The sequence below is a fragment of the Triplophysa rosa genome, unplaced genomic scaffold (assembly GCF_024868665.1).
Source record: "Triplophysa rosa unplaced genomic scaffold, Trosa_1v2 scaffold101_ERROPOS106501, whole genome shotgun sequence".
Lineage (NCBI taxonomy): Eukaryota > Metazoa > Chordata > Actinopteri > Cypriniformes > Nemacheilidae > Triplophysa > Triplophysa rosa.
The window spans coordinates 79,617-96,107 of NW_026633981.1; the positions used below are offsets into that span (position 1 = coordinate 79,617).

The 16,491-nt window shown below is 39.0% G+C and overlaps 1 protein-coding gene across 4 annotated transcripts in view; it reads right to left on the reverse strand.

Annotated features, from left to right (window-relative positions):
* The window catches only part of LOC130549335 (rho guanine nucleotide exchange factor 9), an 85,976-nt gene extending 70,687 nt beyond the window's left edge, over positions 1-15,289 (reverse strand). For 3 of the 4 annotated variants that reach the window (XM_057326528.1, XM_057326525.1, XM_057326527.1), the window contains exons 1-4: positions 15,094-15,289; positions 11,781-11,978; positions 11,500-11,679; positions 11,130-11,362 (exon numbers count right to left, since the gene is read on the reverse strand). In XM_057326528.1, coding sequence (XP_057182511.1) covers positions 11,130-11,362; positions 11,500-11,679; positions 11,781-11,978; positions 15,094-15,219 — 737 coding nt within the window. In that variant the 5' untranslated portion in view covers positions 15,220-15,289. The remainder of the gene's footprint in view (positions 1-11,129; positions 11,363-11,499; positions 11,680-11,780; positions 11,979-15,093) is intronic. The other variant, XM_057326526.1, reaches the window with a different exon arrangement.
* Positions 15,290-16,491: the final 1,202 nt, after the last annotated feature.

A 16,491-nucleotide genomic window follows, 5' to 3' on the forward strand; every position in this document is an offset into this window, starting at 1 on the left:
TTTGGCTATACTGTCACGCTCCTTCTCAACTTGCCAATGTCCACTCTTGAGGTCGAGTGTACTAAAAACAGCTGCTCCATGTAATGACTCTAATACCTCTTGTATCTGTGGCATGGGATATGAATCTAGGAATGTCTTTGAATTCACCCCAGAGGTGAATGAATGAGGCACGCCGTCTCCCTTTTATACCCGGATATCCGGGGGCAGAGTCCGGCATGCAAATTTCATTCGTCAATTTCATTGGCCTTTTCTAAGAAGTCGGAAGCGATTGGTTCTCAGGGACAAACCCCATCTGTCGGCTCGACACAACATCGAGAGACCGACAGAAAGGGAACTGTGCTCTAGATAGTGTATCGGGCAGTTCCATATCCTTTCCTCTTCTGTACTTAACAGTAGGGATGTAACGATTCACCGTGAGCCGGTTGAAAATCGGTTATAATGAGTGACGATTCAATTCGGTTGAGGCTTGAACTGAATCGCAATACATTTTTTGAACAGCAGGGGCCGCTATTTTCACTGCAAACCTAAACGTGGATGCTGATATTTCTTAAATGCAAAAAAATCCAAGATAAGCACAGACAGTATTAGTTTGTTTATATTAAAGAGACTTTTTCTATTATTAATTTGTTATAAAATCGCAGTTTACTTTTGTTATTTGAAATAAAACATTATTTTATTATGCAAAGAAACGTGAAGCATTTAAGAAATAATGCAAGGGAAGTTGTTCATTTCTAATTTGTTTCAACTCATTTTTTAAAAATAAATCGTGAGTAAATCGTGAATAAATCGCATCGTGAGATCAGAATCGTGAATCGCATCGCATCGTGAGCTGAGTGAATCGTTACATCCCTACTTAACAGTCAGATCATACCATTGCAGGCGGAGGCGCATTCTCTGTATGCGCATGGGTGTGGAAAGCAGAGGCTTTCTGTATATGTCCTCCAGTGGTTTGTGGTCATTGTACACTATAACATGGTTTCTGAATATGTAGTTGTGAAATTTGACGCAAGCATGGACTATTGAGAGCATCTCCTTCTCAATTTGCACGTAGCGAGTTTCTGTATCCGTCAGTGACCTGGATGAGAAAGCGATAGGATGACTGTCCTGCAGCAAGACTGCCTCAAGGCCATTGCTGCTGGCATCACAAACAATCTCCACTGACTTTTCTGGATCAAAAAAAATGTAGCACAGGAGACTTCGTACATAAGTCTTTAAGCTTGTCAAAGGCTTGTTGTTGTGCCGGTTGCCACACAAACTCAACGTCAGCTTTTAGAAGTTGTCTTAGCGTTGCATCCACTTCACTGAGGTTAGGCAGGAATTTCGACAAATATGTGACGAAACCTAAGAAACGACGAACACCATCCTTGTCTGTTGGTGTTGGCATCAATTTGACAGCCTCTATTTTCAATGGGTCTGCTTTCAGGCCTTCTGATGTTATCAAATGTCCTACATAGGGTACTGATGATTGTCTGATGTGGCATTTGTCAAAGTTTAACTTGAGATTGTAGCTTGTGGCTCTTTGAATTACTTTACGTAGTATTTCGTCATGTTCCTTCCTTGAGGGAGCTGCGATGAGAATATCATCCATGACGCTGATAGCTCCACTGATGCCTTCGAGCATTTCATCCATAATATGCTGGAATATTTCTGGTGCACCTTTTAGGCCAAAGGGAAGCCTGAGCCATCTGTATCTTCCAATGAGTGTATTAAATGTTGTCAGGAGTGATGACTTTTCATCCAACTCTATTTGCAGAAAGCCAGATTTTGCATCCAAGACCGAAAAGACTTTAGCGCCCGGCATTGCTGAAACCACTTCTTCGATGGTACGCATTGGGTAATGTTCCCGCTTTATGACTTTGTTCAGGTCGCTCGGGTCAATACAGATCCTTATTTTCTCATTTCGGATTGCTGCTACCATTGAGCTCACCCATTCAGTTGGTTGGTTTACTTTAGTGATGTGTCCATCTCTTTCCATCTCATGCAGTTTTTCAATTATCTTTTTCCTTAGCGCTGCTGGTTGTCTGCGGACTGGATGGACCACACCTTTTGCATCTGGATCTATTTTTATTGTGTACTTGCCTGGCAAGGTTCCAGTAGTGTGAGACAGCTCTGGGTATTCATCTAGTCCAACCGGCATGTTTTGATTGACTGCCTTTTTGCTGAGATGTGTCTTGATATTCTCTTTCTTTGTAGACTGCAATGCATCAAGCCACATTATTAAGCCTAAAGCTTCTGCTGTTGCACCACTAAGCACATTTTCCTGTGGAATATCCACAATCTCGTATTCAGCTGGTATTTCGGTGGATTTATGTTTTGACAGTAGGTCTACCGCAGCCACTGGTTTCAGCTTGTGGTTTGAGTATGACTTTAACACTCGATTGGAACGTTTGAGCTCACTCACATGCATAAGTAACTGGTAACTATTCAAAGTTAAACTGTTGCATCTTGCGCCAGTGTCAATTCTGAATGGTACCTTCTGAGACAAAATTTCAATGTCCACTGTCCACTTATCTTCATCGTGTTCACCTGTTTGCATCAGATTTATGATCAGTACGTCTTCCTTCTCTGAATCTGATTGCAGCTGCGCACTGACTGCATTTACCGATCTTTTACGACATACTGCCACCCAGTGGTTTGGTTTGTGACAGTAGGAACACACAGAGCCTTTAGCTGGACATTTTCCTTGGTTCCATTTGTGTTGAGGGTCTCTACCACAACTTGAACAGCTTTTTTGTTGTGCCGTTTGCATTTCTTTCTGTACAAATCTTGTTGGACTTTTTCTGTAGACTTTCTTATTTGCGTTTTGGTATTTTGCTTTTACGTTTACAGCTTGCACTTGAGATTCTTCTTCTCTGACTATTTTCATCTGCTTCTGTGAGAGTTCAAATTGCTGAGCTATTTCTATGGCTTTTGGCAGCGTTAGATCTTCACCTTTGTCTAACAGTCTATCTTGTACACGCTTTTCTCAGACGCCTGCTATTATTGCATCAATTAACATGTCATCTGGATCTGCATACTCACAATCCATGAGCAGAAGTCGTAAATCTTTCACAAAGTGGTCAAAGCTTTCGGTGAGTGATTGTTTTCTTTGTTTGTAGCGGTGTCTGGCTATTCTTTTGTTATTCCTCGGCCTTATGTAGTTTGCGAATTGATCCAGAACTTTAGATGGGTCATCTTTCTCACCTTCACTCCACTGCAGTGTCTTGTGGAGACATATAGCGCATTTTAACATTTTCATTGTTACAAAGCAGCTGTACATGAGACATATTGACTATAAGCAAAACAATTAAAGTTGTACCTGTAAAAACAAGAAAAAGGTGAAAACACAGAAGACAGACATACCCACATACAAAACACTCCACACACACAATATGCACACGTACTAACACACATAGACATAGACACACACACGGACGTGCAGACACACAGACACACACGCACGCACGCACAATGAGAGCACACATTTAAGATAAAGGAGAGAGAAGCACAGGTCAAATATAACAGACTATAAATTCCTATATGCAATATTAATTAAGTAAAACTTTAAAATTCTAAAGCAGCCCCCCGGCCAGGCAAATAGTGCAAAAAACAGTATGCAAACGGTGGCGAGGAACCCAAAACTCTAATCGAGAAAAAAAACCTCAGGAGAACCCAGGCCCAACCAGGGGATTCCAGTTCCCCTCTGGCAAAAGCTGCTGCCTCTGCACAAGCTCCAGAGAACTTGCACAACAAGGCTAAATAAAATAAATAAACTTAATAATAAAATAAATTATAGTTTAAGATTATCATTAATAATCTAATAGCATTTGAAATTTTGTGGTGAAGACATGTCAAGAGACCGCGTCCTTCTTTATCCAGCTCTATCATCTCAGCTCTTGTCAGGTCCCCACTTCCCATTCTCCGCTCTACCATCAGGTCAGGCCATGAACTGCATCCTGCTCGCTGTGGTAACCTTGGAACAATGAGACAAGACTGGCTGAGAGTAGAGTACTGTTCTGTACTCTTTGATGCAACAAGTACATCAGTTGTGTTTTTGGTTCCGGTTGATCTAACTAATGCAGCCTAAACCCTCTGAAGATTTATATTATGGAAGAGTAGTGTATGCAAGATTAAAAAGATGCGTCTTTAGTCTAGATTTAAACTGACAGAGTGTGTCTGCCTCCCGGACAGTGCAGGGAAGACTATTCCAAAGTTTAGGCGCTAGATAGGAAAAGGATCTACCACCTGCACTTGATTTTGAAATTCTAGGTATTACCAACTGACAGGACGCCTGAGAGCGTAATGCACGTGAAGGACTGTAATACAAAAGGAGTTCATTCAAGTACTGAGGAGCTAAACCATGTAAGGCTTTATAGGTAATAAGCAAGATTTTAAAGTTAACGCGATGCTTTATAGGTAACCAGTGCAAGGTTGACAGAACCGGGCTAATATGTTCATACTTTTTTGTACGTGTAAGAACTCGAGCTGCCGCGTTTTGGACCAATTGGAGTTTTTGTAATAAGCCTGCAGGGCAACCACCTAACAGTGCATTACAGTAATCTAGTCTTGATGTCATGAATGCATGAATTAACTTCTCTGCATCTGACATTGACAGCATATGACGTAGTTTAGATATATTCTTAAGATGGAAAAACGCAATTTTACAGGTGTTGGCGACGTGGCTCTCAAATGACAGATTACTATCGAATAGAACGCCAAGATTCTTTGCTGACGACGAGGGTTTTATGGAACATCCGTCAATAGTTAAGCAGTATTCTTGGTTGTTACGTATAGCAGTTTTCGGTCCAATAACTAACACTTCTGTTTTGTCCAAGTTCAGTAATAACAAGTTGTTACTCATCCAGTTTTTTATATCGACTATGCATTCCATTATTCGATGGAACTGCTGTGTTTCATGAGGCTTCGGGGAAATATAAAGTTTAGTATCATCAGCATAACAGTGAAAGCTAACTCTGTGTCGCTTTATTATATCTCCTAGAGGTAGCATGTATAATGCGAAGAGCAGAGGCCCTAAGACTGATCCCTGTGGTACACCGTACTGGACTTGCGATTTGCGTGACACCTCATTGTTTATTGCTACAAATTGAAAACGGTCCGATAAATAAGATTTAAACCATTTCAAAGCTATTCCCTTAATGCCGACGTAGTCTATTTTTGAGTCTATGTAGTAGTGTGCTGTGGTCAATGGAGTCGAATGCAGCACTAAGGTCTAGCAGCACCAATAACGAGATACAACCTCGGTCAGACGTCAATAGCAGATCATTTGTAACTCTGATCAAAGCAGTCTCTGTACTGTGACATGCTCTAAATCCAGACTGGAATTCTTCATTGATGTCATTCCTTTGGAGGAAGGAGCATAATTCAGTTGAAACTACTTTTTCCAGAACTTTAGATATGAAAGGTAGATTCGATATAGGCCTGTAGTTCCCTAGTTCTCTAGGGTCGAGTTGGGGTTTTTTGACGAGGGGCCTTATAACAGATCCACCTTATATGCTTTAGGCACATGTCCTAATGTCAGAGATGAGTTAATAATACTAAGAAGGGGGTCTATAATTTCTGGGAGCATCTCTTTCAGTAGATTTGTAGGTATAGGGTCTAGCATGCATGTTGTTGATTTAGATGATCTAATGATTTTAGACAGCTCATCGTGATCTACGGTATAAAATAATTGCATTTTCTCCTTAAGGGCGCTGTAGTTAGTTTGTTCAGCGGGTTTCACTTCTGATTGCATTGTTATAATTTTTCTCTAATATCTTGGATTATATTTGTGAAGTAGTTCATAAATTCATCACTGATATGCTGATATACAGGATCAGAAGTCACTGACGATTTTTTTTGTTAATTTAGCCACTGTATTAAATAGAAACCTAGGGTTGTCTGGTTTTCTTCTATTAGTGATGAAAAGTAGGCAGATCTAGAAGTTATTAGGGCTTTCCTGTATTTTCAAATACTATCCTTCCATGCTGTACGAAATGCCTCTAATTTAGTTTTCTTAAAGATGCGCTCCATTTTTCGGGCCGCTTTCTTTAGAGCCTGAGTGTGTTCATTATACCACGGTGTGGGACTGCCATTTTTTATCTTCTTTAAATGTAGAAGAGCAACTGTGTCTAGCATTTCCGAGTAGGTGGAATTCAAATTTTCAGTGGTAGTGTCAAGATCTTCAGCGTTATTTCTCATGCTAGCGATTTGAGACAATTCGGGCAGATTATTGAGAAACGCATCTTTGGTAGTTGAAGTTATTGTTCTACCATATTTGTAACAAGGAGTTTTATTTGCAGCCGTAGGCCAGTGAAGCAAACATAATACCAGATAATGATCCGAAATGTCTTCACTCTGCTGAAGGATTTTAATATCGTCCACATTTATACCGTAAAACAGTATTAAATCTAAAGTATGATTACGAAGGTGAGTGGGTCCTGACACATGTTGACTAACGCCCATGGAGTTAAGAGTGTCTTTGAAAGCCATTCCTAAGGCATCTGTATCGATATCTACATAGCGACAAGGACTCTATCTACAGCCAGTACTAGTTCTGATAAGAACCCACCAAATTCTTTAATAAAATCTGTGTGGTGCCCTGGAGGCCTATATACAATAGCCAGAATAAATTTTAAAAATGTTTTATCCTTAGTATTAGGTGTTGAAACATGAAGTACCATTCAAAAGAATTGTAATTAGAGTTAGACTTCTGGGAAATGCTAAGAGAGTTATTGTAAAGTGCTGCGACACCTCCCCCTCTGCCTTTTAGACGAGGCTCATGTTTATAATAATAATCTTGGGGGACAGATTCATTTAAAGCAATATAATCATCTGGTTTTAGCCATGTTTCTGTCAAAAAGAGCATGTCTATTTCATGATCTGTTATCATATCGTTAACAAAAAGTGCTTTATTAGAGAGAGAGATCTAATATTTAGCAATCCGAGTCGTAACAGTTGATTATCTGTATTTTGTTCATGTTTAGTTTGTTTAACGTTTATTAAATTACTTTCAAGAGGTTTACGCATTATTTTATGCTTGCTAATCCGGGGGACAGACACGGTCTCTATTTTATGATGTTCGAGAGAAGGGATTATAATATGTTGTACATTTTGTGTATTCTGCGACGTGAGACGGCAAGCAGACAGTTGGTTAAGCCAACTGTCTGCTCCCTGACCTGGGCCCCAGCGAGTCAAACTTTATCATAATTAAGACTTTCTGCAATATTTCTAGACAGGATGGAAGCCCCAGCCCAGGAGGGATGGAGACCATCTCGTTTCAACAGGTCAAGTCTGCCCTCAAAACTCTTCCAGTTATTTATAAAAACTATATCATTCTGCAGGCACCACTCAGACAACCAGCCATTAGTGATGATAATCTGCTATAAATCTCATCACCATGATAAGCAGTGAGGGGGCCAGAGAATATTACAGTGTCTGACACCGTGCTTGCGAGCTCACACACCTCTTTAATGTTATCTTTTGTGATCTCCGATTGACGGAGTCAAAGGAGTTTACCTAAAAATAAAAAAATATGTCATCATTTACTCACCCTCTTGTCCTTTCAGACCTGTATTACTTTCTTTTTTTCGCAGAACACAAAAGAAGATATTTAAAACAATGTTGTTACCTGGCCCCCATACACTTGCACTGGTTTGGAGTCCATACAATAGAAGTGAAAGGGGGCCAGTGCTGTTCGGTTACCAACTTTCTTCAAAAATCTTCTTTTGTGTTCTGCGGAAAAAGAAAGTCATAAAGCAGGGCTCGACATTAACGCTTGTCCGGGACAAGTGAATGTTTTGTATGGGCAAGTGAGAGATAATTTTACTTGCCCGACTGGACAAGTAACTCGAAAAAACAATAACAACAGTGCGACATATATGTAGAATAATAAGAATATGTACATTAGACAGAGCTGTGTGTTTGTGTGTAGTGCGTTTGTCGTGGTGGTGCTTGTGTGTTACAATAATCAATGGCGAACCGCATGGAGTCCATGTAACTAGATGCGGAGCTGAATCCTGTTATTTAAATGTGATCTCACTGTTCTGCGTGTCTGAGTGAATTACGTGCACAGTTTAACATACAACACGAGTGATGGTCGAGTATGTGTCTGCGTCTGCACTGTATGATGATGTGAACACATGAACTTCATCTCCAGTCAGAGTTGCTCTGAGAGTTTATTTTATGAGCGTTTTACTGTTTGAGTGAAGCTATCTGCAAACAAGCGTCTTCCCGAAGACCCGTCAAAATAAAAGTCCCGTTAAATTGAACACTCAGACAAAAAATACCGTGGTGTACTATAGTATTTGCTTTTGAAAATTGTAGTGCCCTTGTAGTGAATTGATAAACACTGTATACTATAGTAAAGTTCAAAAACACTACAGTATCTAAGAATTTTACTGCAGTTTACTATAGTATACTACAGTAATTTATGTGGACAAATATACCACTGTTGTATAGTTAAAAAGGAAAAATACACAATAGAGAAATATTCAAACAAATTTAGGTAATCTAAAAATGATACGGCCCTAATTTATGCATCTGTATGTAACATTAATGTCTTTTGTCAGTTATCTGTCTATTCATGATGAACTGCACTTGCATATTTTTTTTAATGATGACAACAGACGATTTATACTCCTAGTTTGGCCTGTGCTCAGGGCCGGATAATCCAATGGGCATTATGGGCACCGGTGTTGTGCCGAGAAATGCACCCCTGCCAGATTATGCACCTCCTTCTATAACATGCTGTCCGATTGGCTAATTCTAACCCCTCCCCACACCTAATCCTAATCCTAACCCCTCCCCTAACACCTAATCCTCACCCTAACCATTGTGGGGAGGGAGGGTGCATAATCTGGCAGGGGTGCATTTCTAGGCACAATACCGGCCCAGGGGCCCATGCGCGCTTGGGGCCCATGAAAGGGGGAGAACATTTCACATAACATCGCTATCGCTATATTCATTCTGCAGTGTGCCTCTGGCCCGCACACACGCAAGTGCGCATAAAACAGTGTTTCTAACGTACGCAAGTCTGTCTCTTGATTTAGTAACTTTTACAAGCCCTTTAGCAGCTTTTGTTCAGGAGAAGCACAAAGCGAAATATCCAGCGACCTTCCGATAAAGCTTTCATTCAGTGGGAAAATGTCGCATGTGCTGTCCCGCGAGCGCAAGGTCTCAATTTCCCCGCGTGGAGGGATCGTCTCAGTGAGCGACAGGAAGAAGCAGCATATTCGACAGGTGACTCCTGAATGAAATAAGTACAAAACAGCGTTTCCAACAACCTGTCACTGTTATCGACTGTTTGAATGTATAAACATCAACACATTTCGTCTGTAAATATGCATATGGTTACCTAGACAGAGACTGTTTGAAAAAATATAGCCAAAATCGACGCTTTTTATGGTGATTCGTTAGATGTCGAGTTTAGTTAGAAAGGTGAAACTGAAAATATGTAAATGAAAACAGCTTTATTGTTGTAAATATAATCTATAGGCTAAATTAGAATACCCTCACGGTTGTCTTTAAAATCTCAAAAGATAAAAGTTTTTTTACATGTATTTGGTGGTGTTTCTTCGCCAATAATGAATTTTGATATAATGTTGATCAGGTCTAACTGCCTTACTTTAGCCTTCTTTATTAGAAAGTCCAGAGTGCTTTTACATACATTGCAAAATGTTTACTTACACAGACTCGTAACATATAGGCTAAAGAAGCACCTATAATATTCGTTAATGTCGTTTAACACATTACACGCTTACATAAGAATGTGAGTCGCGCGGTGCTTGTTACACAAATGAAGTTTAACAAATTGACAAATTACTATAGTATAATCATTGACAAAGTCTGCCCTTTAATTCTTAGAAAAATGAATGTGTTTATAAGAAAATATTTGAGAATTACTTTTAAGAATATTCTTAAGAACGTCCTATCATTTATCTTAATAAAGTTCTTATATTTTCTCTTAAAAACAGTTTTGTTAATCCGGCGTGTTTGTTTGTGAATTATGGAAGAATCTGATAGAACTGAATTGTGTGCTTGCAAATGCCAGTGAGTTACAGTATGCAGGGAAATGTCTTGATATTGCTGTTGCTGGTCCAGAAAAGCATTGTTGTGTTGTAAATCCTGTATGATGGAGAATGTGTACAGGTGTTGATATCTTCCTTCAGATTGTGATCATATTTTGTAATTTAGCAATGTAATCCTGTATAAAATGTAGGTGATCCATACGCTGTAGGCTCTTTCAAAACTTTATTGTGTGCCCGGGGGGGGGGAGCTTGGGGGGGTGTTGGGGTCTACAAAACACTTGTGCCCAGGGGCCCCTGAATTCTTAATCCAGGCCTGCCTGTGCTACCAAACTTTAAACCTTTCTAGCAAAAAAAGTTAACCTACAGCCTTAACACTAATAATAATTACTGCTTGCCTTTGTTTTATAGCAGTCACGGAGAGTAGGCCTATAACCAAATTCAGGTGGCCAAAGCAGACACTAGTTAAAATGCTTAGAAGCAAACTTTACCAATCTAGATCCGGAACAATTATATTGAGAATTCAAATGAAATATCATTTTTTTATCGTTGGACAGTAATTTTTGTACTCGGACAAGTGAATGACAAGTTTACTTGTCCGAAGGACAACCACATGACAATGCTTAATGTCAAGCCGTGCATAAAGGCTTGAAATGACAAGAGCTCCATCCTCAAGGAAACGTTATGCCCTAAAGTGGAGAATATTCACCTCTTGTGTTGTGTTCAGTTATACACAGAGACACGCATTTGGAGGTATGGTAACCATGGTGACGCAGTGCGAGTTACATCTTGGGTTACGTCTGTAACACCGGTTCCCTGAAAAAGGAACGAGACACTGTGTCTCCCTGCCATACTCCGTGCAGCCATTGTTAGATCTTGCTTTGGCACTCGTTAGCTGAAAATGCTGTTCTGGATGCCCTTTTATGTTTCCTGGTCCATACGTCACCCGCCTATGATGTATCATCACCTCATTGGATGTTTTGTTACACGTGCTGGAGACGCTGTCATGCTGAAGCGTTCCTGAAGAACCTTGCTTCAGGGTTTTGCTTACAAAAATACATCAACCCTGTTTAGTAGGGAGTATTAAAAAGATCAAACAGATCCAGTGGTTTAGGCAGTGTGTGCTACCTATGTTCCTGTGTTGTGTACTTGAGTAACTCCGCCAGCTGTAGTGGATACTTGCAGATCTTCTGCACAGGAGTTAGCAGAAACCCATCAATGGCAATGTCAATCATCTGCTGCAGAAGGCGACAGGCCTCAAAAAAGTGTTGATACCGCCCATCCTTCATCAGCTTTGAAAGTTCCATGCAGGCATCAAGATGATTGTTGCAGTACTCTGAGTAGATCCAGAAACCATCTTGCTGTATGGCAGACAAAGGTCATCTAACTGAATTATTAGTAAATATTCTCAATAGTTAAATAGTTGAGAGACTTGCAATTCCCTAAAGATACCATGATAATATTATGATGATATTGAAGCAAATGTCAATGTACTCACGTGTTCCAGAAAGCACGGTCCAATCTCACTGAGATGGGGTTCCTCAATGTTGTACTGTTTCTCCAAGTCCCTAACAAATCCCACTTGAAATCTGTAGATGCACTCAATGTTTCCAAAAATCACTTTCAGTTGGTCATCATTAAACATGTCCACCCTCTTTCGACACTGCCTAAAGTAGCCCTATAGAGAGAAGCAGCTTTAAAAATCTGATTTTGATTACAGTAAAAAAGGAAGATAGGAAACGTTACAAATAATCTTATATCATAAAAGCAATGCAATACCTCACATATGTCTTTCAGATGTTTGATGTAGTGGCGCTCGGTGCTCATGATCTCATTGATAACATTGGCCCTCATCTGATCTCGATTCTGAAGTGGTTGGCTAATACACAGACCTCCATTGGCTGTGTCAATGTGTCCATTGTGTACCATGACACCTTCTGTTGATTCTGTGGCTTCATCATCCTGGTTAACCCACAGCTGACAAAAAAAGAAACTCATCTGATCCCTAGTTGTCACTGGGTTAAAGAATGTTATTTTGACTGCCAGGTAACAAGTCTATGTAATAAAATATTTCTATCTGTCCTTAATAAATGGTTACAGCAATAGATGCTTATTTTTTTACAGACTACCACAGATGATAAATTAAACCATTTAGCCACTGTAACCCAGATTTCATGCACACAATCATATAAAATAAACTTGCAATCTTCCAGAGATGCAATCTTCCATTTTAATGACAGTTTGAAAAGTCAATTTTTTTTAAAATGTATGTGGAAGTTATGTATTTTGTTAAAAATAAGAAACAAAACAAATGTTTGAAATAAAGTGAGCATTGCTATTTATGGATATTTTGGCACCCTAGGCGAGATTTCTAGTTGCACCCCCACCCAAGGATGAACACAAAAGGGATAAACAAATCAAATCAAACAATCAGTCATTTATTTTTAGATAAGTTGTTTTCGACCATCTAGACACCTCTAACATATAAATTAATCTGCTTTGTCAAGCCAAGGGTGTTGGATGCACATTTGCTTTCTTTATATTGCTTTCGTAGTGAAAATAAAATCAGTTGTACGCAGAGGTGGGTAGAGTAGCCGAAATCTTTACTCAAGTAATAGTACAAGTAACTAGAGAAATTGTTACTCAAGTAAAAGTAAAAGTCACTATTTTAAAAATTAATTGAGTAAAAGTAAAAATGCTAGTAGCTAGTAACTTAGTATCTGATTATATAGGCCTACTACATTAAATTAATATTAACGCCAATATTTTAATATTACATTTTAATCAATATTTTTAATTATCATAAGCAAATATCTTTGCAATATACTAGAGAGACTAAAGAATATACAAACACAGAAGAGACAAGCATTTCTGTAAATTTCATCTAGTCCTGATGTCAATGTAGTTTACACAACTTATTTAGAATAATAGACCATGTCAAACTAAAGTGAACCTGCAGAGTTTTGCGTATACAATGCATTAACTAAACTCAGAGCATTTGCTAAGATGATCTAGAACATCTGCAGTGCTCTCTTAAATGAAATACACATTTTTGAACAAAGCTCATGTTTTCTCGTGTTGTGTCACGTGTGTGTTGTGAAACGCTCTTACTTGTAAACAAACAGTAAACAGGCACGCCCATCAACAAGTTTTCTTCCTTCTGTTGTTCAAATGTATATTTCTGCAAGCCCACGTCTCTGTGTCTGACAGGTAACGCGCATGTTGCTGTGTCTGATGAACAGGTCGCGCGGGTGCGCACATATGGCGGGCTTTTATCATTGCTGGCAAACAATATTACACATTTGCAGTTTTGATTGTATAGATATACACTCACCTAAAGGATTATTAGGAACACCATACTAATACGGTGTTTGACCCCCTTTCGCCTTCAGAACTGCCTTAATTCTACGTGGCATTGATTCAACAAGGTGCTGAAAGCATTCTTTAGAAATGTTGGCCCATATTGATAGGATAGCATCTTGCAGTTGATGGAGATTTGTGGGATGCACATCCAGGGCACGAAGCTCCCGTTCCACCACATCCCAAAGATGTTCTATCGGGTTGAGATCTGGTGACTGTGGGGGCCATTCTAGTACAGTGAACTCATTGTCATGTTCAAGAAACCAATTTGAAATGATTCGAGCTTTGTGACATGGTGCATTATCCTGCTGGAAGTAGCCATTAGAGGATGGGTACATGGTGGTCATAAAGGGATGGACATGGTCAGAAACAATGCTCAGGTAGGCCGTGGCATTTAAACGATGCCCAATTGGCACTAAGGGGCCTAAAGTGTGCCAAGAAAACATCCCCCACACCATTACACCACCACCACCAGCCTGCACAGTGGTAACAAGGCATGATGGATCCATGTTCTCATTCTGTTTACGCCAAATTCTGACTCTACCATTTGAATGTCTCAACAGAAATCGAGACTCATCAGACCAGGCAACATTTTTCCAGTCTTCAACTGTCCAATTTTGGTGAGCTCGTGCAAATTGTAGCCTCTTTTTCCTATTTGTAGTGGAGATGAGTGGTACCCGGTGGGGTCTTCTGCTGTTGTAGCCCATCTGCCTCAAGGTTGTGCGTGTTGTGGCTTCACAAATGCTTTGCTGCATACCTCGGTTGTAACGAGTGGTTATTTCAGTCAAAGTTGCTCTTCTATCAGCTTGAATCAGTCGGCCCATTCTCCTCTGACCTCTAGCATCAACAAGGCATTTTCGCCCACAGGACTGCCGCATACTGGATGTTTTTCCCTTTTCACACCATTCTTTGTAAACCCTAGAAATGGTTGTGCGTGAAAATCCCAGTAACTGAGCAGATTGTGAAATACTCAGACCGGCCCGTCTGGCACCAACAACCATGCCACGCTCAAAATTGCTTAAATCACCTTTCTTTCCCATTCTGACATTCAGTTTGGAGTTCAGGAGATTGTCTTGACCAGGACCACACCCCTAAATGCATTGAAGCAACTGCCATGTGATTGGTTGATTAGATAATTGCATTAATGAGAAATTGAACAGGTGTTCCTAATAATCCTTTAGGTGAGTGTAGATTAATATCCACTTCATCCAATGCTCTTTGTGTTCTGCGTGTTCTTAAATTTCGCGCTACGAGGAGTGATTAATCCTGCTTCAGATGATTCAGATCGTGCTGCGAACTAAACAAATCATTTGAACTGATTCATTAGCCTATTCAAATGGTTTTGCCCATTGTTCAATTAAAGCTTTCAAAAGAATCGACTCAAAAGAATCGATCACTCGGGAATGCCCGTAAAAAGAGACGACAACCTTGAAATAAACAACGCGTTTTAAAAAGCATATTTTAAAATGAAGGAACGAAGGAACGTCACGCAATGTAAGAAGTAAAAGTACAGATTTCCTAATAGAAATTTACTAAAGTAAGAGTAAAAGTACACACTTTTAATTTTACTTAAAAAGTAGATATTTTCCAAAATGTTACTCAAGTAAATGTAGCTCGTTACTACCCACCTCTGGGTATACGTTTTGTTTGTCCTAGGCCAAATACAAATTTTATGTTTAAACATATTAAGTGATGGACCTGGTATAATAAAAAATAATAAGCCAAGACTTACCCTCACAAAGCTGGCAGGGAACCAGCCTTCTTTATCGTCGATTAGGCCCCACCACCAGTCTTTGTTTGAGGCATCCAGGACTTTGATGACATCCCCTGCCTTAAAAGCCAACTCCCGCTCAGCCATCGTCACATGATCCCATACTGCCTCTGCACTGACTACTGAACCGCCACTGATCAACTAAACAAAAAATTAGACAAATTTCATTCCACCACAGAGCAACAAAGAAAGTGAATGATCTGGAAAGTGATTTTAACCCTTGTAGTAACAGAACCACAATCTTAACACTTGTTCATTGACTACAGAGAATGGTAGGGAGTCTATATTTGTCTGACTTTTTCTGATGTGAAACCAGGCATGTACATTAACAAGGAATTATTCTACACAATCTCATCATTCTGTATGAGAGCACATTTACTACAATTGCTACAATGACAAATATTCTGTGTGTTAATAGCAGGACATAAATTTGCATAGACATCAACACAAATAATGAGAGATCGTGTTAAATATATAGTGCACTGTCAAAAAAGTTGCTTGGTGTGTCAATCCAAATAAAGAAATCAAACAATAGGAAGAAAAGATTCACACATAAAGCTCTTTGGTGACCCTTAATAAGATATTTGTCTCGGAAATGTTTTGCCATGTGCCATGTTGCTGTGTCCATAAAAAATATTATAAAAATATCTAAGTAAATATGATCTAAGAATGCTGTAAAAAATTAATTTGCATTGTTTCTCCTTTTGATATTTTATTTAAAAATCACAAAAATCCAATGTTTCGTTGAAGTAAAACAACTGAAAGTGGGGGGAAATAACATTATGAAATACATGTTTTTTTTTTATTATTATTATTTACACCCTTCATTTAATTATTTTTGCTACCTGCATTTGCAAGAAAAACTGCATGACTTTGATTTTGTGATTAGTGAGTCATTTGTTTGTTTATTTTTATGGTTGTTTTGAACAAATGTCCTGATTAAAAAAAACCATTATAAGATTTCTAGCATATTAAGTCAGGTTTTGATTTTTTAATTGATTGGTATTTGATTTAATCCATGATGCCATGTATCTGAATAAAAGTAGATTCACAACAACACTAAAACATTTTAAGCCTGCACAACAAAAAAATCTTAGTACTAATTTCCCCTTGCTTTTTCTTGTTCACTCAACTCGTTGGAATAGAAGTTGTACTGACTTAAAACAACTAACTGGAGATATAAAAAATATTTAATTGAGGTAATTTAGGATAATTAGTTTTCTTGAGAGGCACAAAAAAATTATGTTTAAGTCATTAGTTGTCACAACATAGTCAAGTTTACCTAATGAACAACATAAAACATTTTTTTGTTGGCTGAACATAAATAAAGAATATAAATTGGTTATTAAAAAATAAACA